Raw genomic sequence first — 25265 nt, 5'->3', positions numbered from 1 at the left:
ACCTAGGACTATTACAATAACAGTTAGTATAATAGTTCCAGTAAATACACTATAAACTATAAGGGGGCATATATAACGTCCGTTTATAAATTAGGCTGCCTATAAATTATTCCATATCAGTAGACGGATATTTATAGTGGTTGAAAACGGTTTAAACCTCCATCAATTAATCATACAAGACCGCTGAGACAACTATAGCACGTGTGTTATATTAGTTTCAGAAATAAAGTAAAAATTTCCTTGTACGATATATTTATTCTCGGCGGGCGATTTCATGGTAATCGGTGAACGTAATCGTCTATAATCCGGAAAATGATCCGGAGTTGGTTTTCATGTTAGATCTAGATCGTGTGACGCAGACAACGCTGCAGGACAGATATTTTAAAGATAACAACGAGAACCTTTGTATGTATAACAGCTTGATATAAAGGAAAAAATGACGTCTGCCATTCAGAAGATGGTTTTCAACTTGCCCAGGAAATTGACTACAACTTGTAAACTGTCAGTGTAAATCCAAACGCACATACAAGACAAATATCCACAACTGCAAGTGACAACAGTTACAGGCTATACAAAAATCAGTGCCAATAACGATCATGGGGTATGAATATGTGTCCATTTCAATGCTATTTTTTTAATTTGGAAACGGCCATTTAATATTGTGTTGAAAATTGAATAATCTTGTCCTGCCCTATGTCCTGCGTCTGGCAAGGCTATTTTTTTTTTTGGGGGGGAAGGGGGGGGGGGGGGTGCCTTCCTACGACGGCGTCACAGAAAAACATAAAATAGCCTTGCCAGATGTTATAATTATTTGGATGATCCAAATAATTATTACATGATCCAAATAATTATAACATCTAGCCCGGCCCAATGCCTGCCTATGACATCGTCCTAGTCCAAATAATTATCACATCTGGCAAGGCTTTTTAAAAAAATTTCGGGGACACCTTCTTACGACTGCGTCCCAGAAAAAAATTAAAATAGTCTTGCCAGATGTTATACCGTTATTATTTGGACTAATGTCGTCCCAGAAAAAAGATAAAATAGCCTTGCCAGACGTCGTAATTATTTGGACTAGCCTTGCCTTTAAAGATATCAGAATGAAAAATTACTTTACACACCAAAATAAAGGATATTTATAGTATAACTAATCGCCGTATTTGAATATAAAAAATAAGACAACGCGTGACCGAACGACGCATGGATTAAACAAGTGCGTAGCACGAGTTTAATCCATAGCGGCGTTCGGTCACAAGTTGTCTTATTTTTTATATTCCAATACGGCGATTAGTTATACTTTTTATTACATTGGCTAATGGTTTTTTTTATGAAATTAATGTAGAAAATGTAAGGAACTATATGTTTTTACTACGCATTCACAATTTGTTTTGATCCGACGTTATCGACGTCCTGACAACGCCTATTGTTGTATGACGTCAGAGAGTGAAATAACCACATTTAATTCACATGTGAAATTATCGGTTTTTATTTAACTGGGAAATCAATGTAATTTATTGCAACCAATGTAATAATTACAACTATCTTTTTAAACAACTAAAAAATAAAACAATCAGGAATCACAAAATACATATTCCAAAATTAATCGTGCCTCCTCCTGTGACAGAATATCAAATGGTCGTTTCCTTATAGTCAGATTATACTATGCAAAATTAAAAACAACAATGAACATGTAATTATAAATTATATGGGTAAACATAGTCCAAATAATTATGACATCTTGAAAGGCTATTATATTTTTTGTTGTCAAGGAAAAAAAATATAATAGCCTTTCAAGACGTCATAATTATTTGGACTACGGGAATAGGGTAAACATAGTCGAAATAATTATGAGGTCTGACAGTATAAAAAAAAGAAGATCTGGTATGATTGCCAATGAAACAACTCTTCAAAAGAGACCAAAATGGACAGAAATTAACAATAATATTAATAGGTTACTGTACAGCCTTCAACAATGAGAAAAGCCCATAATGTATAGTCCACTATGGAATCACACTTTATTTTGAAATGACAATATCTTAATCAATAAATGCATGAAATAATTTCTGACTTTACAGAACTTATTACAATTACCAATATACACCTTATCACTATTTGTGGACATCACAGTGGTTCCCGTAAAGTTTTGAAGTCATAATACAAAACATCTGACACCACAATAGAAAAGTGATAGTTGTATGATACCAATAGTTCATGAGAGACAGATTCTTGGGTCAGCCAGGAATAGCCATAAGCTGTATACAAATAAGAAAATGTGGTATGATATGCAATGAGACAACTCTCCACAAGAGACCAAATGACACAGACATTAACAATTTTAGGTCACTGTATGGCCTTCAACAATGAGCAACACCCGTACCAAATAGACGACTATAAAATGCCCCAAACTGACAAATGTAAAACAACTCAAATAAGAATTTATGTACAAAAAAAAAGAAGGAAAAACAAATATGTTAAGCATCAACAAAGGACAACCACTGAATTAAAGGCTCCGGACTCTGGAAAGGCACATACATACAGAATGTGGTAGGGTTAAACACATTTATAGCAGGAATTCCCCTCCCCCTAAACCTGGGACAGTTGTGTAACTACACAAAAGAATAAACTATAAAAATCTGTTAAACAGTTGCTAAACTCATCAGATGGATACAAATAAAATACAACTACCGGTAGCAAAAACAGAGTGGACGTGGCTGGGGTACTTGTATATCCAAACAAAAAGATACTAAGTACAGATCTGAGAGTACTTAAAGTTACGGAAAGCTAGTTCAAAGCCACTAAAAACTAGGGCCCCGGGATCCGCCTATGAAACCTATACCATGTATTATAGCAATAATTGGTCTTGACAATCCTGACAAGAACATTTACAATATGAAACGATTCAATTTAAAAAATTTAAAGTCCAATTTATTACAAAACAGTAAACGAAAACAAGACATAATTGACAGTACACAAAACAACAACAACCTGAACCACTCTCAACTACAGGCTTCTGACTTTGGACAGGCACATATAGAATGTGGAGGAATTGAACTAAATTTGTGTGCACCAAACAGGAAAGTGGTGTTATGTCACAATATTTTAACAAACTATGCAAAACATTAAAAGAAAAACAAATATAACAAACAGCAAAACACAAGAACCACTCAATTACAGGCTCCTGACTTGGTACAGGTACAATAGAATATAGTAGGCTATTAAATCAATACCTACATGTACCTACCATTACTTTTTTTTTTTTTTTTTTAAATTTAATTGAACAGTTAAATGTGCATGTGTTTAAAATAATATTTAGTATGGTTTTAATTGACTTATAACAAAATCAATTTTTATACAATGTACCAATAAAAAACAATATTCTCTTCTTTTTTAAGGACTGAGCCATTTGAAGTTGGATGAAAGATGATCTGCATCATTGTGTTTATGATAATGTGGAAAAGTACCAATTGTTTTGAGGTAAGAATGTCAGAGATGAGACACAGCAACCTTTCAATTTATAAGAATATACAAATATTTACTTGTTTGCTTTACATCCAGTGGCAAATACAATGTACTTCACTTAGATATTCTTACCTTCGGTTTATATATATTGCCGTTGTTGCACATGTTACTTATGCATTAATCTATTTAAAATCACAGTAATGGCTGTTCTGTTCTAAGTGAAAGGGTCGAAAGACACTTTTTGTTTTAAATCAACACTGATAAAACTTTTAGTTGATTGTATTTCCAATATCTTTCTTAAAAAAAAACCACAACCCATCAAATTTTGATAAGTCTTTTCTGATGGCTCTTTTTGAATTTCACTTTAAGACAACTGTTGAATATTTTATACGAGTTCATAAATTTAGGTGTCAGTATTGATACTAATATTTTAATTTAACTTTTTAGAATTGGTTCCACAGATGTCAGTGAAAGAGACTTAAGACTTAATGTACATGTTTTTGAACAGAACTATTAAAAAGAAAAATGGTGCAAAATCAATTGAATCTGGTATGTACATGCTTTAGTTTTAATAGCCTAAAAATAAGCTGTAAGTGTGGAATGTTTTCCAATGAGACAACTATCTACTATATGAATGCAGTACAAATGTAGATGAGAACAATGATAGCTAATGGTCACCATACAGCCAATACCTTAAATTAATTTATGACGCTGACACATATATTTGAAATAATGAATTCCTACATCAATTATACAGCAAGCAACTAACGAAGTTGCAGAGGATATAATGTTTTTGACCTGTCTCAGTCTATCTGTCTGTCGGTCTGTCCATCCGTCAGTTCATCAGTCCCGTTTCTTGTCATCGCAACTTCTCTCAAACCACACAACAGAATTTCATAAAACCTTTTTAGATAATAAGGACATATAATGCAGTTGTGCATATCAACAGGAAATTATAAATTCTTTTTCTAGGAGTTATGCCCCTTTGAACTAATTTTCTTTAATGTACTAGTACTACTGCAACAGTTTGTCATCGTAACTCCTCTGAAACCACACAACAGAATTTCATGAAACTTTGTAGATAATAAGGACATACATCATGAAATTATGATTCAATTTTTTTTCTAGGAGTTACGCCCCTTTGAACTTATTTGCTTAATATACTTCTGCAACAGTATGTCATTGCAACTCCTCTGAAACCACATAACAGAATTTCATGAAACTGTGGATAATAATAAAGAAATACTATGTAGTTGAGCATATTGACCAGAAATTGTGATTCAATTTTTTCTATAGGAGTTACGCCCCTTTGAACTTATTTGCTTCAATGTACTACTGCAACAGTTTGTCATTGCAACTCCTCTGAAACCACACGACAGAATTTCATGAAACTTTGTAGATACGGTAATAAGGACATATAAGGAAATTATAATTCAATTTTTTTATATAATTTTTTATTCTTGCACTTATTTTATTTCTCCAATGAAAATGTGGAGATGTGGGGTATGTGAGCGAAATCACTAAGGTTCTTTAATTGCATATTCATTAAAACTAGTACATTAAACTATAAATAAACAAAAAATCAGCATGATATTCATTTGATTATAGATTCCTTAAGGATTCCTAACAACTAATTATGAGGTCAAGGTCAAAGATTTTAAAAGTCAACTGAATTTGTCCCAAAAATTGGTTCCCAAGTACTTGATAAAATACATGTATTGCATATGGGATTGAAGAATTGCATAGATATATGACCATTTATAATTAAAAATTAATTAAAATTTTCTTGATACTAGGAAGTTGTGTATTTGTTAATGGCAAAGTTCCATTCAAAGAATGTTTTGTTTTTCTAATGTTAATTAAATACAGAAAAATAGCACTCATACATGTCATGTGGCAATTCATGCCAGATTTTTATAAAATGTATACCAATGGCTCACATCATCAATGTCAAGGGTTGGATTTAGGGAAATGGGAAGAAATATCATAGTGATTTAGTAACAGTTTCAAACAAGAATTTGTGGAATTTTAGTTATTGTCCCTGGGCAGACAAGAAAAATGCAACACAAGAGACATTGAAGTTCTGTTCTTTTATTAGCTTGTTTTTTTATTTACTCAGGTCACAAGAGAGATGGAGACCTTGAGAGACAGAAAAAGAACAGACCAGGGAATCACAGATCCATATCAGATAATAAAATTAAATTGAAAATTTAAAGTTTGAATTTTATGTTATTGAAACTATTAATTTACAAACTTCCTGAAAATTTGGATTTTATTTATCATTGAATAGAGGCTAAGGGTATTTGACCATCATCAATGTGCTTACACATTGATTTTCATTCAACTTTAAGAACTTCTTTTTAGGTTTTTAGGGGAATATCTGTTGTATAAGGTACAAAGTTTTGTATGGATATCCACATTCTGAATGTTTTCTGAATATATTTCTGAATCTGTCTGAATCCATCTGAATGTTGTCTGGATATTTCTGAATGTTATCTGGATATTTTTGAATGTGTCTGATTATTTCTTAATCTTTCTGATTAAATTCAGATTTTTCTGAATTCATTCTGAATATTGCCTTAATTCATTCTTACATAATTCTGATTTTTGTCTGAATGCTATTCTGATTTTTGTCTGAATGGTTTTCTGATTCCTGTCTGAATGTGCGAATGAAAATTCTGAATTTTTCCATAATAGTCCGAAATCCAGTAAAAATTCAGACATTTGCATTAATGAACACATTTTTAGCTATTCAGACATTATTCAGAAAAAAATAAGAAAAATTAAGAATACTTGTCAGACAGAATTCAGACACTATTTTTTCATGAGGGTAATGTGTCATTTTCATGAAGTGTTTTCCATACTGTAGAACCCCCCTTTATAATGAAGACCCTCGTGTCATTTTCATGAAGTGTTTTCCATACTGTAGAACCCCCCTTTATGATGAAGACCCTTGTGTCATTTTCATGAAGTGTTTTCCATACTGTAGAACCCCCCTTTATAATGAAGACCCTTGTGTCATTTTCATGAAGTGTTTTCCATACTGTAGAACCCCCCTTTATAATGAAGACCCTCGTGTCATTTTCATGAAGTGTTTTCCATACTGTAGACTCCCCCCTTTATAATGAAGACCCTCGTGTCATTTTCATGAAGTGTTTTTCATGCTGTAGATCCCCCCTTTATAATGAAGACCCTCGTGTCATTTTCATGAAGTGTTTTCCATACTGTAGAACCCCCCTTTATAATGAAGACCCTTGTGTCATTTTCATGAAGTGTTTTCCATACTGTAGAACCCCCCTTTATAATGAAGACCCTCGTGTCATTTTCATGAAGTGTTTTCCATACTGTAGAACCCCCCTTTATAATGTAGACCCTCGTGTCATTTTCATGAAGTGTTTTCCATGCTGTAGATCCCCCTTTTATAATGAAGACCCTCGTGTCATTTTCATGAAGTGTTTTCCATGCTGTAGAACCCCCCTTTAATCTTTTGATCTTGATGCACTCTTCTCTAACTATCTTATCTCTCAATACATAATGCTGTATGTTAAAATTTCATGTACTTTTGATTTCACTGTAAAGGTAAATATTTTTTTCTACATCATGACACTATATAATTTACTTCTATACATATAATTGTCCTTGAATGGACACACTAATACAAAGTCCTTAACAATTGTATTACATTTGTATAGTTTTAAATAGCTGATATGTTAATGGTTTTAAATTTGTGTAATCGTTTGGTGTCCTTGGACCAGGTTTTTATCAGATTGAAGAGCCGTGTAGTAAACAAATGAATTTTAATCTGGTGTGTGGTGTTTTCAAGGTTGGGAAATAGAGGTGTGGATTTATAACCGTTAAGTGTGGGACAGGGATAACAATTAGAATTTTTCAATTGGATTTATTTAAGTGTGCAACGAATGTGTATTTCACAAAAGTTTATGGCCGTTTATTTTTCTTTCATGTGTGGATTTCTATTTGTTGTTTAAAAGGCAAATGGTTGTATTAGAATTTTAATGGATTAAAAAATACAATTCACATGTTTTGATAGTGAAACATGTTTTTACGGAATAACATGTGAACATTATGGATTTATTTTTATATTCACGTGGGGTCGCCCATGCTTACTGGTAACATCATCTTTCGATTAAAAACTACTGTAATTGTATATGGAAATAGAAACGTAAATACTTTATTTGTTGGTAAGTTTTATATATATCAGTATATATCCGATTTATTATTCAGTATTAAGTGACAAATGCGTTCTGTCAAACTGTTGATAGTTGTTGTTTATTTGACGATGACCAGTGGCAAATTTTTCATACATGTAATAAACATGATAAAGTTCTGACTGCATACATTATACCATGTGTACTGAAATAAGACTTTCAATTGATTATTTCAATTCACATGATTTGAAAAAAAGTATATTTAAAAAGTGACATTCATATAAGAGTTCAGTGTCTTAATCATCATAATATTTAAGTCGAGACATTATATTTGAAAAAAATGTTTGTAGTTTATTTTTAAGAGACCAATTTTTCGTACATTTTGTAAGGTTATAGGTGATCGAATCATGAATTAAGATGTTCAACTTAAAGCAAAAAATTGAATGGTAGGTTAAATTTGCAGACTTTGGCAAAACCATAATAATACAGCTTTCTATCAACCCATAGAAATTCAGTACTGACCAAAAATGATTAAATTCACTTAACGGTGGCGGATCCAGCCATTTAAAAAAGGGGGGTTCCCAACCCATGACAATTGGGGTTCCAACTATATGTCCCCATTCAAATGCATTGATCATCCAAAAAAAAGGGGGGTTCCAACCCCTGGAACCCTCCCCCTGGATCCACCACTGCTTAACATGATTAAACAAAAAGTTTCAGTATATGTAAAAGTGCGAAACCTGTGAAAACCAGATAGTAGCTATAACCACTCTTAAAAGTCTGTTTCTGTTCTGGTAGATACTAAGAAAAAGATTAATTCAAAGTAGCAGTAATACGTAACAGAAAGACTTGTGGAATGAGAATTTTTCTTCCTTCGTTTTTTTTCTGGTTAATTGGCTGTGATGTAATGGAGGTCATTAAACTTTTGTAAGATTTCTAACATTGATTCTCTGGGAAAAAGTCTTTATGTTTAGGATCATGGGGAATCTTGTGAAACCCTGGTTTAACACCACCATAGTATAAGTCTAGGGCGCCTGAAACTTCAACCACAATAAGAAAGATTAAATTAAACTTTATATTAGCATTTTCAGCTCTCATTTAGGAGACCAGTCCAAAATTAGTTAACCTCAGGGCTTAAGTTTACTCAGGGCCCCTGAAATCCCAGTCATTTACCCTGCCAGTTCACCGAATCTTAAGTTTTTTTTCAAGCACATGTGGAACTACATACATAAATAAGAATATATGTTTGATTTGTTTTAAAATTAACCTTTCAACTGAACATCATGGTAGTTAGGTAAACTGTCAGAAAGTAAAATAGTTACATACTCATTGAAGTGTAGAAATTATCAAAGCCGTAAAGAACATAAAAAAGGAAAAATACATATTTGTATACATAATGGTTGTCAAAGTCAGTCTTGTTAAGTCAATGTTTAGATAAATAACGTAACTGTGTAATATATTAAGTTGTAAAAACATATGACTGAAGAACTACAGTCAAACCTGCTTTAAAGCAAACCCTCTATTAGGCAAAAATCTATCTAAATAAGTCTGGTCATCAGAGGCGGATCCAGCCATTTTAAAGAGGGGGGGGGGGGGGGGGGGGGGATGTGTTCCAACTATAGGTCTCCATTCAAATGCATTGATTGTCAAAAAAAAAGGGGGGTTCCAACCCCCGGAACCCTACCCCAGGATCCACCACTGGGTCACCCTTCATTTGTTTCACTTTAGTTAATTCCTATGCATTTTAGACCTTTATCCAAAGTTTGGCTCTCTTACAAGGTCTGAGTTTTCTTTGGTCATTATGGGGTCACTCTCTTTCTATGCAAGTTTAACTGTCATGACTGTCTAAGAAATATTACTACTGTGGCCTGGATTAGTTTATTTCCACAGTTACCTGCAATTTTTTAGTGGATTGAGAAAAAAAAGTGTTTTTTGGGGATATTTGATTTCATGGTGTTCTGTCTCTCAGTCCTTTAAAGTTGTCCTTAATCATACCCGTAGCCAGGGGGTTCGTTTACTAATAAGCACTGTTAAAGTCAATGTTCTGTTCAAATTGTGACTATTAAAGTCAAGTTTGTGAGTCCAACAAACCTTCCCCTTGGAAATTCCTGGCTACGGGCCTGTTTATTATTATTAGGCTGCGGTTTTACTGTACTGAAAATACTAAACAGTGTGTATTATTTACTTTCATGGGTACCAATTTTCTAGGATTGAGAAAAAAGCGTGATCTTTGTTGATATTTGATTTCATGGTTTTCCCAAATCTGAGACTATACCAGCAGATAGAAAACTTGTATTTCATTAAAGATTTAGAATTGTGGTTCACATGTACCAATGAAATTCATGAAAAGTTGTATCCCACAAATAATAATGAATCCACAGACCGTAAGAGTCAAATTTTCAAACAACCTTGTTGACGGTTCAACTACTTTGGTTAACTTCATTTTGATATGATGGAAAAACAAAACACCTCTGTTCTAGAGTGGAGCTCTTGTGAAAAAGCAAAGTGTCTTTAGAATTACTATATGAATATTTTTGTGTGTGCCGTGATTAATATAAACATTTTGTAATTCGAACAGATGGCATAACTGCTTTAAAAGTACACTGACTGAAAAGGTTCTACGGAGCATTAAAAGTGCTATTGAAATTAGAAAGTCAGAGTTTTTTTCATGCATAAATAAAATTTTCATTGTAAAGAAAAACTGCTAGTTGATGTAATTTTGACATTAAAAATTCACAAAAAAATCATGATTTTACATGCATGAAGTTTTGAATTTAAATTTGGAACATCATTAAAATTTGAAAGAAACAAAAAGCTACAAATGATCTGAAAAAAATCCCTGTTCCTATCTGATGCATATTGCGTGTATTTTATATTAAACTGCAATATAAACATTATGTCATCAAATTTTAATCAGAATGAAATCTAGTTTGAAAAAAGCAATAAATTTTACCTGGGATGGTTTTGTAAATATTAATCCAAGGACGCGTTTACTTGATAAAGAAGTGCTTATTTAGTAGTCACTGTACAATAGAAGTGTTTGTATGACTGTGAATACTAATACTTTCACATGTACCGGGTGTGCATGTGGGCTCTAATTATTCTTTACCGTGTCAGAGTTGATGGCGAAATTTTGGGTTATTCCCAACTTGTATACATAGGCACAGGTTAAAATGAGAAGTTTCCAGTTTAAATAATTCTGATGTTGGCTTATTAATACAAATTTTATCCCCACCCCTTAAACTTGTTTGTCATGTTTGTTTCCCCCTTAGAAGTATCTTTACAGAAACCATGGTCACAAAACCATGGTCACTAAAGTGGAAAACCATGGTTTAAACTAAAGCACATCCAACGGGACATGATTTGACCATGGTATAAATCATTGGTCAGCAATGGTAACAATGGTTTTGACAGGGGAACTCACAAGTGCCATGACAAAATTTAGCCAGAGTCTAAACATGTCGTGAAATAATGGATAGATAACTCTTCCTAAACTTTAAAAAAAATGTAATCTATTCTAATATAAAATATTTGTGTCACAATTTTACACTTACTAATTGTTGGGAAAATTAGTTTAATAAAATTTGAATGCATTTTATTGTACAGCCTTCTATTGGGTAACAAAGTTCAACCCATATCACTTGAATGTACTTTTGTATATAAAATTAAAAGATAGCATCTTTAAAAGTTAGGTGCAATCTAGTAGTTTATATCTGCCTAATGGGTAAAACAAGTTCTATTTTTATGTGGTTTTGAAGTGAATACTGATTTAATTTACAATTTTTGCAATGCAAGAATTCAAATGTGATGTTTTTATACATGAATTGGTTTTTTACTGTAGAATAAGAAAGATTCTGCAGAATAAGAAAGATGTAATTATTGCATGTGACCAAAACACCATTTGAATAATTTTATAATCGAATGATTTCCAATTTATTAGAAATGTGCTGACATCTTCAAAATGCAGTATTGATCAATTGCTGGGATGTATCATAACTTAATGAAATAGAGCAATAAATATGACCAAGAAAACTGAGTTAGGCCACACTTAAAAATATTTTGGTTTGCCCAAACCCTACCCAAAGGTTGAGACAGAGGGTAAGTAGGTAGACATTTTTTTTTTTTTTTCAAAAAAAAAATTGTAGTATCAGATGTTTATTAGTCTTCATGCCTATTTGATTAAAACTGGGTAGGTAGCGTTTGGGCAAACAAACCTATTATTTATTATGGCCTTAGAAAGATAAGATTTAATACCAATTGTATCAAGATTTTATTTTTATTTTGCAGAAACAAGTGCCTCAATGAAAGACGAAGACGAGACAAAGAGAATACATATTTTGAAGAGCTTGCCGAGTTAATCTCGGCAAGTATCACGGACATGAGCTCCTTCTCGGTTAAGCCGGAAAAGTGTGCAATACTACAGGAGAGCCTCAACCAAATAAAACAGATCAAAGAGGGTAGGTACCAGTATAAAAGAGGGAAGAAAGATACCAGAGGGGGAGTCAAACTCAAAATGTCTTTGAAAATATAAACAACATTAAAAGAAAGTGAACAAAATTATCACAATGTGAACATGATAAAACACAATGTGAACTTGATAAAACACAATGTAAACATGATAAAACACAATGTGAACATGATAAAACACAAAGTGAACAAAATTAAAACAATGTGAACATGATAAAGCACATCGTGAACATGGTAAAACACAATGTGAACATGGTAAAACACAATGTGAACATGATAAAACACAAAGTGAACAAAATTAACACAATGTGAACATGATAAAACACAATGTGAACATGGTAAAACACAATGTGAACATGGTAAAACACATTGTGAACATGATTAAACACCATGTGAATAACAAGAGGTACACAATATGAACAAGATAACACAATGAGAACAACAACAACAACAAGTTATCACCTTTGATGAAGTGAGCTTCACACATTACTGTATCTATAAACATGTTTCTGTACCAAGGAAAATACTGTGAATAAAAGGGGGTAAGGTATAGGTCAATATAGCCGACAACCCAACAACAAAAATTACCAATTATGTTGTAGGATGGAAATGTCAATCCTCCCCCAGTGGAAAGAATAAATTCTTCATATATAAGAACATCCAAAAAAAATTGCATAGGAAATTATCTTGACTATATAAACTTTTAAAATAGAGGTTATTAAAGCACATACAATTAAAAGAGAGATGAAAGATAACAAAGAACCTTTAAAATTGAAAATAAACGGATAATGCCCAAACAAGAAACGTCAAACATCAGTACAGAAAACACAACATAGAAAACTAAAGACTAAAATGACCCCACCAAAAACTGGGAGAGATCTCAGTTGCTCCAGAAGTCTAAGTAGCACCTGTTGTATTGCTCATGTACAAAACAGGTAATAAATCTAATTCATTCAGGGAAATGGAAATTGGATTGCTAAGCTCATTTCTTTCAATTTATAAAAAAAAACCTGCCAATCAAAAAAAAAGTGCATTCAATTCAAGCATTCTAAATGTTGAAAAAAAAATGAATAATATGCCAGATTAATTATGTCCCATTTTTGGCATTATTTTTTCTGGTCTGTGTGTCCGTTCGTTCAATCGTTCATTATTCCATTTGTCTGTCCCCCTTCAGGTTAAAGTTTTTGGTGGAGGTAGTTTTTGTTGAAGTTAAAGTTCAATCAACTTGACCCATTGTTCCCTATAATATGATGGTGCTAAATTAGAGATTTTATCCCAATTTCACAGTCCACTGAACATAGAAAATAATAGTGTGGATAGGGCATCGTGAACTTGGGACACATTCTTGTTTTGAATATTTTTTCAGAAATGCTGAATACAAATAATGCTTACAAAGTTTACTAAAATGCCAGATTTTGTATTTTTCAAAATCTTATAAGATCCTTTCATGATTTTCCCAAACAATTTTAAATTTCCAATGATAAAGAATATGATATTGAATTAGTTTGAAGGACATGCTGTGATTCCCGTCAACATTGCCTTGCTCTGTTATTTTCTCAATCTGGCTCAAATATCTATTGAAATCAATACTAGTGAAATATAGATATATATGAAAATTATGTTTCATAAGATTAAACATGAAACTGAAGTTGGATGAACTTGATATCAGAAAATTTAATATATTTTATAGTCAAATCAATATTATTAGATGAACAGGAGTCAGTTTCGTAAAAAAACATACGTTTAAGATTTATCCTAAGTCCTGAACAATTCAGTATACTTACCATAAGTATTTTTGGGAAACACACTCCTGAGTCTCAAGCAACAGTCACAGATCATAGACTGTTTTCAATTGACACAATTTAAATTAGAGTTATTGCTCTTGACTGTCACCATTCTGAAGGTCAATGTTGTTTACTCCTTCATTAATCAATTCAACTTTTTATAACGACTGACTAAAAGAAATTGTTTTTTCCAAACATATTTAATATCTTGAAGACGTGCATTACTCATCATTACTACAGTAGTAAGGATATCTTTCCACAATTTCTTGTACCATATTTCAATTTTGTAAGTCAAGTAAGAAAATCAACCAATCACTAATAACTTAAACTCAAATAACCTGAGATTGAAAATTAGATTAAAGTTCAGAAAAAACAGCTAAATGTTTGATACGAACAAATAAAAACTTTGGAGAATGAAATAGCATTTAATAACAACAGACAAAATGTTGAAAACTAAAGAATTACATTAAACATTTAAAGAAACGCCAACAGAAAAACATTAAACACCAACAGAAAAACAGAAAACTCCAACAGAAAAACATTAAACACCAACAGAAAAATATGAAACGCCAACAGAAAAACAATAAACACCAACAGAAAAACAGAAAACTCCAACAGAAAAACATTAAACACCAACAGAAAAACATTGAACACCAACAGAAAAATATGAAACGCCAACAGAAAAACATTAAACACCAACAGAAAAACATTAAACACCGACAGAAAAATATGAAATGCCAACAGAAAAACATTAAACACCAACAGAAAAACAGAAAACACCAACAGAAAAACAGAAAACACCAACAGAAAAACATAAAACACCAACAGAAAAACATTAAACACCAACAGAAAAATATGAAACACCAACAGAAAAACATTAAACACCAACAGAAAAACATTAAACACCAACAGAAAAACATTAAACACCAACAGAAAAATATGAAACGCCAACAGAAAAACAGAAAACACCAACAGAAAAACATTAAACGCCAACAGAAAAACATTAAACACCAACAGAAAAATATGAAACGCCAACAGAAAAACATTAAACACCAACAGAAAAACAGAAAACTCCCAACAGAAAAACATTAAACACCAACAGAAAAATATTAAACACCAACAGAAAAACAGAAAACACCAACAGAAAAACAGAAAACTCCAACAGAAAAACATTAAACACCAACAGAAAAACATTAAACACCAACAGAAAAATATGAAATGCCAACAGAAAAACATTAAACACCAACAGAAAAACAGAAAACACCAACAGAAAAACAGAAAACACCAACAGAAAAACAGAAAACACCAACAGAAAAACAGAAAACACCAACAGAAAAATATGAAACACCAACAGAAAAACATTAAACACCAACAGAAAAACAGAAAACTCCAACAGAAAAACATTAAACACCAACAGAAAAATATGAAACGCCAACAGGAAAACATTAAACACCAACAGAAAAACAGAAAACACCAACAGAAAAACATTCAGAAACGTTCCTTGTTAGTATGATCATATAAAGAAATTCGTTAATTTTTATTTTCTTTAATATTCTAAATCACAAACTGTTGCCTGGCAACTCATGCTTGCTACAAACATCCAATCCATAAGAAATTCATTACTTAGTCAACAAATCAAAATTTTATTTAACAATAATGATTTCTCTAAAGCAAGGAAAATAATTCAATTCATATCAACTGCCAATTTTAAAAATAAAAAAAAAAGTTTAGTCAGCATTAAATTTTACAGAAAATTGTAGCTAAATGCTTTGAAATAGAATAATCTGTTCCCAAGGAAGCTTCCGTTATCTGTTGAAAGTTTACATGGAATCTATGGAAAAATCAATTATTCCTGTTAGGCTGAAACCTTTCATTTAGAATTATATAATTCCGGCGCATCTCAGTCATTAAAGTCCTCGTCAAATATCTGAAAGAAGGTGTGTCGTTCTACAGATCTAATGACATTAGATGGCATGTATATATAAAATAGCTAATTACGTCTTCCCCTCACGGCAATCCTCGGTAAACTGTACATTGAGAGTTTCATGTGACAGGTTTTATTGAAGATAGTATTAAATAAATGCATTTAATCACATGATATTAAATATTTTATGAACCTAAAATTGCAGAAATGTCAATTTTTTTTAGCTGGTAATTTTACGTGTATGACTTTAAAATTGTTCTAAAATCGGCATTGATGAAATTCTATTTGATTGATAATCTGTTGGGTGTTGGCATGATGTAATGCAGAGGGGGGTTTGAGGACATTTTTTTTAGTTGTTTTGAGGGAGATGCTACCCAGTAATAACCCCTGCAGACGACGCCTGCATTGATTGTACCCAGTTATAACCACTGCAGACGACACCTGCATTGATTGTCCTTGAATAGTTCACGTAACATCAACATGATTGTATTAACAAGTCATTCCCAGGGAGAATCAATTTTTAGAGAACTTAAAACATGCAATGTCTTTACTCTTGATTATTCATGATGTTGGGTTGCTGTTCCATTATTGACTCCCCTACATCTTTATTTTTTTTACAAATAAAGCAATTTTAACAATCAGATCATTGAAATCATATGGCTTTCAGCAATGTGTGATAATAAAAAAGCAATTCTTAAAAATGAACCAACAAGAAGATGTCAGATACAAAGAAAATTCTAAACAGGATACCAGTAACTTCTGTTGTTAATTTTGTGAATTATGTACAGTCATTTTAGAGGGGTATAGGACCTTTATCGGGACTTCAGGATCGGGTGTTTTTAAGCTTGGGATTTCAAGATTGACCCTTTCTCGATCAGGACCCCTCCTACCCCCCTCATGTAACCTCAGTTCTAAATGATACCTCAATCTCAAATTTAGTGGGTCTATGTTGCAATTACCCAGCTAATCTGTCTGTGTGTTCTCTGGTCCCTGTAATGTCCAAAAAGTACTTTTGTTACATATTTCTTTAGTACTATCAAACTGACTTCATATATGGTTAGCAGCTGAATATTAACGAGTTCTAACCTTTAAGCACTTATCTGTTCTGTCAGACATCTCTTCCTGTTTGAGGATATCAAGGTAATTCTCAGTGGGACAACACATGCAATCTTATTTTATGTAAAACAAAATTAACATGAAGGAAATTTTGATTTTGAAATGAAATGCTGTGGATTCATTTATTTTCATGTAAACCAATTTTTCATGGATTAAGAGAATATTGCACTCTGGTGGATATTTGTTGTCTTGGTTTTGCCAAATTCTGCATACAAGGTTATAAAAAATCTCTGGTTTTGCCAAATTCTGCATACAAGGTTATAAAAAATCTCTTCTTTAAAATTCAATGGTTTATCTGTATTCCACAATATCTGTGAAAATTGGTACCCCGCTTATAAAAAGGAATTCAGGGTATGTTTTCAATGTCTCAATGATAGATAACATGTAGCAATGGTTCATTTGATTAATATAGAATTTTAAAATGAGAATGTGTTCTTTTGTAATTACAGAGACTGGGAGCTCAGAAGCTGTACAGCAAAGTCAAGTCTCATCAAGTAAACCTTCAGTATTGGCTAACGATGTTCTGGGACCACTTTTGTTAGAGGTAATGTAGGAAAGAATATGGAAGACATTTTTACCACTTTGTAGGTCTCATGTGCAGGAGGTAGATGATTCACACCATACCTGGCCTCATGGTCATAAAACTTTCGAGCATGATTTATGATTATAATCAACCTATCAAAATACTGGATTTTGGGTTTCGAGCATGATTTTTGTGCTCCGAGCACTGAGAAAATATTCATGCCTCCAAAGTCAATCCAAAGACTTATAAATGGTATTTGTTATCCTGAACATGCATGTAATATTTGCTGTTGGACATCTTATCACTTCTTAATTGAAAATTTTTACATATGAAATATATTGTTTAGTAAAGAATTGGTCATAAGTGCACCAAAACAGTTACCATCTGCTTGTTCATGAATGTTGACCATGAACTAATTTCAATTTACAGCTAATGTCCTAATGCATGTAGAACAAAACTTTGGTTAGCTTGCTTGCTTGGTTTTTATATTGTACAATCCATAGGATAACACCAAATTAAATTCAAATATAATATATCCAGGTTAAACAATGCCTATAGTTATTGTTTAAAGATGTCAATTTTATTTACAAAGCTTGTATTAACAATTATACAAACAAAGCAAGCAAGCCAAACAAAGTTTTACTTTGCAAGCATTAGGAAATCAGCTTTAAACTCTTGATTAGAGTTTCCACACTACCTGGAAACTGCAAAAAGGCTTTGAATTTCAATTTCTAAATTAAATGCCTGAAATTGTCCTTGAAATTTTTGGTTCAATAATAGCATGTGTAAAAATCCAATTTATGTCCTATCGGCAATCAATTTTTGGTTGGGCAGAGTCTTGCATGAGACTTTAGCTTTAAATTCTTTTCAATGATACTTGATATAATTTGTCAGTAACTCCTCTAAAGTTTAAAATTGACCAAGGACACTCCAGTTTCTTTTTACCAATAAACCTTAATAACTATCGAATTTTAAAATCAGACAATTCACAAACATTTCTGAAGATTGATTGTGATTGGTTAAGAATAAAGGAATTACATCAGAAAAAGAGACAATATCAAAAGAAAAATAAGGATAAGGCAAGCATATGACAGCCATATTTGACATCGTTACTTGCCTGTCAATCATTTTTTACTCCTGATTAAATTCTAATGTGTTCAAAATTATTTTAACGTGTTCAGAAGTTTAAACATAAAAAATCGGTAAATTATTGAATTTTTGTTTAATCGTTTGAATTGACAGAAGATCATTTTTATGTTGAATAAACAATTGAAACATTTTACGTATTTAAAAGCAATACAAGGTTATCGTAATTCAATTTTATACCAATGGGCAATGCCCTTTATAACAAAATAGGTCTTTCAACTGTCAGCTTGGTGTGTGATTAAACCACCGACACATTTAGATAGAACAGAAATTGGAAATCTATAAGATATTTTACCACAAGAGAAATTTAAACAAAAAAGAAAGAATAAAAAAGGAATTCAATGGATAATCCATGGCAGTTAATAATACAATTAATGAATTTTTTTTTAAATTTGATAAAAAAATTAACAATCGAAAATACAAACATCATTTGTTTTGTTTATGATCAATTTAAACAAAAAACAAAGAATAAAAAAGGAATAAATTGATAATCCATAGCAGTTAATAATACAATTAATAAAAATTTAAAAAAAAACGGATAAAGAAATTAACAAATGAAAGTACAAACATCAGTTGTTTTGTTTACAATGAATTACCACTTGTCCGTAATTATACATGTACAAATAAAATGTAGTGGGCACGCTGCCAAATATAGCAATAGATATTTAAAACTGAAAAGATGGCAAATATTTGGATATTAGGCCTTTTCTTTTAAGTTGTTTTGTTGAATATTGGGCCTTTTCTTTTTAGTTTGTTTTGTTGAATATTGGGCCTTTTCTTTTTATTTTGTTTTGTTGAATGTAGGTCCTTTTCTTTTTCCTTTGTTTTGTTGAATATTGGGCTTTTTCTTATAATTTTTTTGGTATTTTTTATCTATAATTTAACATGTTTTTGCTTTAGTCTTTACATAATTTTGTCATTCTGTAACAGGCTCCGGGCCCGTAGCAAGGAATTTCCAAGGGGGGTTATTTGGACTCACAAACTCGACTTTAACAGTCACAATTCGAACAGAACGTTGACTTTAACAGTGCTTATTTGTTTTGTTTTCAAGGGGGGTTCATCCGTGAACCCCCTGGCTACAAGTATGGGCTCATGGGAATGTTGATTGAAAAGACTGTCTTTAGCAAACATGATGGACCAGATAGATATTTCAAATGGCCAACTCTTAAGGGACAACATCAAAAGATCAATGTAAGATAGAAAAACTTAATTCAAATAGTTTTAGGGTGGGGGTTGAACTGCTGCAAGATGTGGTTATCTGACATTGATTTTTACGTTTATCTATATGGGTCAATCAATGTTTCCCAAATTAAGTAAAGAGGAGGGTCAGTGAAAAAACTATGTGAATTAAGTTTTTTATCCTTCATTGAACTTTTGATGTCGTCCCTAAGTCAACTGGTCCAAACATCTTTTGTGTGATAACAGATGGACGAAAGCTTCCAACTAATTTGATCATAGAAATTATGAATAATATGTGATACTTTATTATCTTAAAATTCTTAAACATATGAGCCCTGTAAAGATATGTATTGTGAACCTGATAAAACCAAACATCCGCCAAAACCGAACAAAATCATAAGTCCAGAAGAGGTTTGGTTAAAAGAAAATATGCTAAGTAATGTGTTTGACATTCAATTTGTAATAATCAATGAATGACTTTCAAATGACAAAAATGAAATGTATAAGTGATCATCATTACAAACACATCAATAATGCATCGAAATTTGGGACTATCTAACAACAAAAAGAAATGTATTGTGCTTGTTACTAAATATAGAATGTTTGTATCTTTCAGGCATTGGACGGATTTTTGTTTGTTGTAAATGGTCAAGGCAAAGTTGAATTTGTATCAGAAAATGTTGATTCATATCTTAAATACACCCAGGTAATGTATAGCTGTATGCCTTAAGTACACCCATGTAATGTATAGCTGTATGACTTAAATACACCCAGGTAATGTATAGCTGTATGCCTTAAATACACCCAGGTAATGTATAGCTGTATGCCTTAAATACACCCATGTTATGTATAGCTGTATGACTTAAATACACCCAGGTAATGTATAGCTGTATGCCTTAAATACACCCATGTTATGAAACTTATACCACAAAACAAAACACAGATCAAATTTGAATTTGGATGACATCATTTTTATGTAAATTTTGTACCAGCAAGAAACAATATCAAATATCTAATTGCAACAATAACTATTTTAAGGTGGTACCTAACACTACAGGGAGATAACTCTGTAAAATCAGCTAAATGTTTTAATTATGTTGTGTTGTTAAAGGTATATTTAGCTTCTCAATGATCAAAATAAGTGTTTGTCAAACTGCTATATAACCAGTGTAATTTTTCTGATAAAACGGTTGGTTCAAATTTTTTAAAATTTTTATATTTTTGTCAAATGTTATAGTAAATACTTTGTCAAAATTTTATGCAAATTAAACCAGCCAAATTAATTTTAGTTAAAGTGTTGGGTACCACCTTAAAATATAAGTTCATTCATAGAAAAACTCCTCAACACCATGAAAAATAATGATGCAAGATGATTAGACTTTTACTTCATGAAACATTACACAGAAATTAAAAAGGCTGGGAAACGAGAACAGCATCAAATCCTGCAATTTTAGGGATGTGATTCAAGAATGAGAAGTTGACAATTGAAATTTAAACCAGATATGTAATTGAACCAAATTTAAATCAATAAATACCATAGAATCTTCTGTTTAAAGTGAGGTCAGCGTCACTGTTCATGTATTTAAAGTATTTGTTGCATAGAAAATATTTTATATAGAATGGTTTTTTTTGTATATATTGTACTGTTAATTCAGAAATTATTGCTTGCATTTATAATTGAGACGTTGGCATTTCAGACTTATTTTTTACAATCTTGAGAAAAATCCTGTTTATATCATATAAAATATTTCAAATTGTGAGTTTAAATTATTTCGTCTAAAACTCAGTCACATTTTTCACAATAATAAAAACCCTGCAATGATATCTGAATTTACAGTAGTCTGCATTTTCATTCCTAATTTCTCCCCTTTTAATTTCAGGATGACCTTGTTGGCAAAAGTATATATAATATTATCCATGTCGGAGATCATGCACAATTTAGTGGCAGCCTTCTGCCTATGTCATTTGGTAAGTACACAATTTAGTGGCAGCCTTCTGCCTATGTCATTTGGTAAGTACACAATTTAGTGGCAGCCTTCTGCCTATGTCATTTGGTAAGTACACAATTTAGTGGCAGCCTTCTGCCTATGTCATTTGGTAAGTACACAATTTAGTGGCAGCCTTCTGCCTATGTCATTTGGTAAGTACACAATTTAGTGGCAGCCTTCTGCCTATGTCATTTGGTAAGTACACAATTTAGTGGCAGACGTCTTCCTATGTCATTTGGTAAGTACACAATTTAGTGGAAGCCTTCTGCCTATGTCATTTGGTAAGTACACAATTTAGTGGCAGACGTCTGCCTATGTCATTTGGTAAGTAAAGAACATACTGTAAAATCAGAAATTTTTGTGGAGAATTAAATTTCGTTTCTTGAATATATCCAAGAAATTAAAACTCTACGAAAATTGAACATACATAAAAACATCACTTCCATATACTGGAAACCACAAAATTAAATCTCATGAAGTCTTATATAGAAACAAAATCTGGAAATTTGAACCCCACGAAAAGTTTCTACAATAATATCTACATGGCATACCTATACTATAGGTAATGTTGATTTTGACAAATTCCACCACTCAAAATGGGAAAACCGCTCCTGCCCACTCAAATTTAAGCTTATACCAAATTTATATATATATATGCGTAATCCACTTTCTTGAAATTTGCATATATAATTTTCATATTTAAAAAAACAAAATGGCATGTCTACTCCACAGGGGTTGGCAAAGGGGGCCATCTCAAACATTTTAGACTCTGGGCCTACCATCTTCCCCATTTGAAGTCCACCATTTACATACATTCTTATTATAGACATACAACATGTACAAATAAAAGAGATAATTTTAAAATTATGAGAATATTAAACAAAGAGCAGTAACTCCAGGAAATTTGTTTTAGAATGTGATGTCTTTGCTTGATAGTTTTACAATTGAGCAGAAACACAAAATATACATCATTTTCTTATTTGCTTGCCAGATTTAATTACATTTTTTTTCTCCATTTGTCAACCAAATTCTGATTGTTCAAAAAATAGTATTGATAAATATATACTTAGATTAAAAGCATGCTTTTATTTTACATATATAGCCAGAAATATTTTTTGTGACACTTTGTACATAATAAAGGTTTTAAATATTAAGTGTAGTTTTTGTTGAAACACTGAAACTTTTATACAGTGAAACCTGTTTAAACCAAACCTCTTCTGGACTTATGATTTTGTTCGGTTTTGACCAATGTTTTCGGCTTAATCAGGTTGACAACCCATACAATTTGATATGAAGGTGCTTAAGAACAAGTTTGGTTTATACAGGTTTTCTTTTTAGGCAGGATTATGTTTAGCCAGGTTTTATTGTATTTTTATCTATTACAGGTAGTGTAATTTCTTGGCCAAACGATACTGTAGCTAAAGGAAGAACTTTTAATTGTCGTATGCTTGTTAAACCACCATGTAAGTATGGCATATTTTCCCAGGTTATATATAACCAAGTTGACAAATTTTTATTGTAATTCACACAAAAATAGTTCACTTACAACTGCTTTCCTACATGAATTTAGAAGAGGTTTTGAATTTCATTCAAAAGACTGAGGATTTTTCCAAAGGCTTTTTTTTGCTTCCAAAAATCAAGTATTTCAAAAACAGTTTTTATGGAGTTTTAACATGATTGCTTAGTATATATTAAGTTTAAACTGTAAAATCTATCAAGTTTTATGATTGATAAATGTGAGATTTTCATTGGAAAATCGAGAAAAAATATTCTAAATTTTGTTCGAAACATGACAAAATGTGCTGTTGTCTCTTTGACACCTTCCTCATTTCCATTCTCAATTTTTGATATTAATAGATGATTGTTTATTGAGTTCATACAAGTACCAAACAAAAATATTAATCTGTAAAGTGTTGTTAGGACAGACAAACCTTGTGTTTAATTATGGAGTTGGTACTTGCTGGTGCTTACCATGTGTCAGTTCCAAAAGTATCTTAAAAACATGGCTGCCATTTTATTTTTATTCCTTTTTAAAGATTGATGATTTTATAATAGTAATTTAATAGCTTTAAAATTTGTCATTTCAGGTGAAGAAATTGATGATGTTGAAGTTAAACAAACCTATGTTTCCCAATATGAAAACATGCAAATATCTGCCTTACAACAACCTGGTGAAAAATTCTCTGAAACTAGCGAAGGTTCAGGTATAATCATTATATGGGTTATGTGGGCTTTCATTTTCATGATATGGGTTCCTTTATTTACTTTAGGGTTCCATTTACTTATCTGCACCCAAAATATTCTCCAGCTTCTAGTCTGTAAACCAATATTCTGATATTTTTGGAAAGATTAGAACATGTTCTAAATCTTTACTTAGGCACTGGCCTCCCTAACAACAGGACAGGTTAGCTACTGTTACTAAATGTATTCACATTGAAATATAGTTCCCTATGGTTCTCATGTATGTGCACATAATATACATATAAACTGAACAAAACTGGGTACATTATTGGAGCAGTTCATTGAAGATTGTATATTTTCTTATGTGTCTTAGCAAAATTTTGGTTTACAAGCACGAAATATTTCACTAGTATACATAGAAAATTATATTCCATTAACACTTCCATATTCCTTACTTTGATAAAACTACATTTTAGAGAAAATGTAAAAGTTAAATATACAACCAGAATTACCAGCCAGCATCATATATCAATGAGAGAGCAACCTTACAAAACAAAATACACAGGAAAAGACGTAAATATTTATTAGCCTGAAAAAAAGTACTTAAAAATTCAATTATAAATCCTACCTAAGACTTTATTGATTGTTCATGTTAACTATTGTTAAACAACCTAATGTTCTATGTTTTCAGTCAGACAATCTTGTCTAGTGTGTATTGCTAGACTTATACAGTGTTTGTTTATGTTTTCTATTGGACAATCTTGTCTAGTGTGTATTGCTAGACTTATACAGTGTTTGTTTATGTTTTCTATTGGACAATCTTGTCTAGTGTGTATTGCTAGACTTATACAGTGTTTGTTTATGTTTTCTGTTGGACAATCTTGTCTAGTGTGTATTGCTAGACTTATAGGGTGTTTGTTTATGTTTTCAGTTGGACAATCTTGTCTAGTGTGTATTGCCAGACTTATACGGTGTTGTTTATGATTTCAGTTGGACAATCTTGTCTAGTGTGTATTGTTAGACTTATACAGTGTTTGTTTATGTTTTCAGTTGGACAATCTTGTCTAGTGTATATTGTTAGACTTATACGGTGTTTGTTTATGTTTTCAGTTGGACAATCTTGTCTAGTGTGTATTGCTAGACTTATAGGGTGTTTGTTTATGTTTTCAGTTGGACAATCTTGTCTAGTGTGTATTGCTAGACTTATAGGGTGTTTGTTTATATTTTTAGTTGGACAATCTTGTCTAGTGTGTATTGCTAGACTTATACTGTGTTTGTTTATGATTTCAGTTGGACAATCTTGTCTAGTGTGTATTGCTAGACTTATACTGT

General features: G+C 31.8%; 1 protein-coding gene and 1 long non-coding RNA gene across 13 annotated transcripts in view; both read left to right on the top strand.

The window, feature by feature from the left end:
* LOC134690816 (nuclear receptor coactivator 3-like) overlaps window positions 1-25265 on the top strand; it is a 167689-nt gene that overhangs the window by 95562 nt on the left and 46862 nt on the right. For 9 of the 12 annotated variants that reach the window (XM_063550904.1, XM_063550903.1, XM_063550901.1 and 6 more), the window contains 6 exons: window positions 11913-12082; window positions 17366-17460; window positions 20381-20470; window positions 21645-21732; window positions 23138-23215; window positions 23840-23956. In XM_063550904.1, the coding sequence (XP_063406974.1) occupies window positions 11913-12082; window positions 17366-17460; window positions 20381-20470; window positions 21645-21732; window positions 23138-23215; window positions 23840-23956 (638 nt within the window). Of the gene's footprint in view, window positions 1-7148; window positions 7659-11912; window positions 12083-17365; window positions 17461-20380; window positions 20471-21644; window positions 21733-21814; window positions 21948-22017; window positions 22034-23137; window positions 23216-23839; window positions 23957-25265 lie in introns of those variants that run through there. The other 3 variants (XM_063550909.1, XM_063550912.1, XM_063550911.1) reach the window with 3 other exon arrangements.
* On the top strand, window positions 368-6287 carry LOC134690815 (uncharacterized). The gene is made up of 4 exons (XR_010102029.1): window positions 368-601; window positions 3393-3474; window positions 3907-4008; window positions 5579-6287. It is a non-coding gene; the product is annotated as an uncharacterized LOC134690815 (long non-coding RNA).

Source organism: Mytilus trossulus, chromosome 11 (genome assembly GCF_036588685.1).
Source record: "Mytilus trossulus isolate FHL-02 chromosome 11, PNRI_Mtr1.1.1.hap1, whole genome shotgun sequence".
NCBI classification, from domain to species: Eukaryota; Metazoa; Mollusca; class Bivalvia; order Mytilida; family Mytilidae; genus Mytilus; species Mytilus trossulus.
This window is presented reverse-complemented; position numbering and strand designations above follow the sequence as displayed.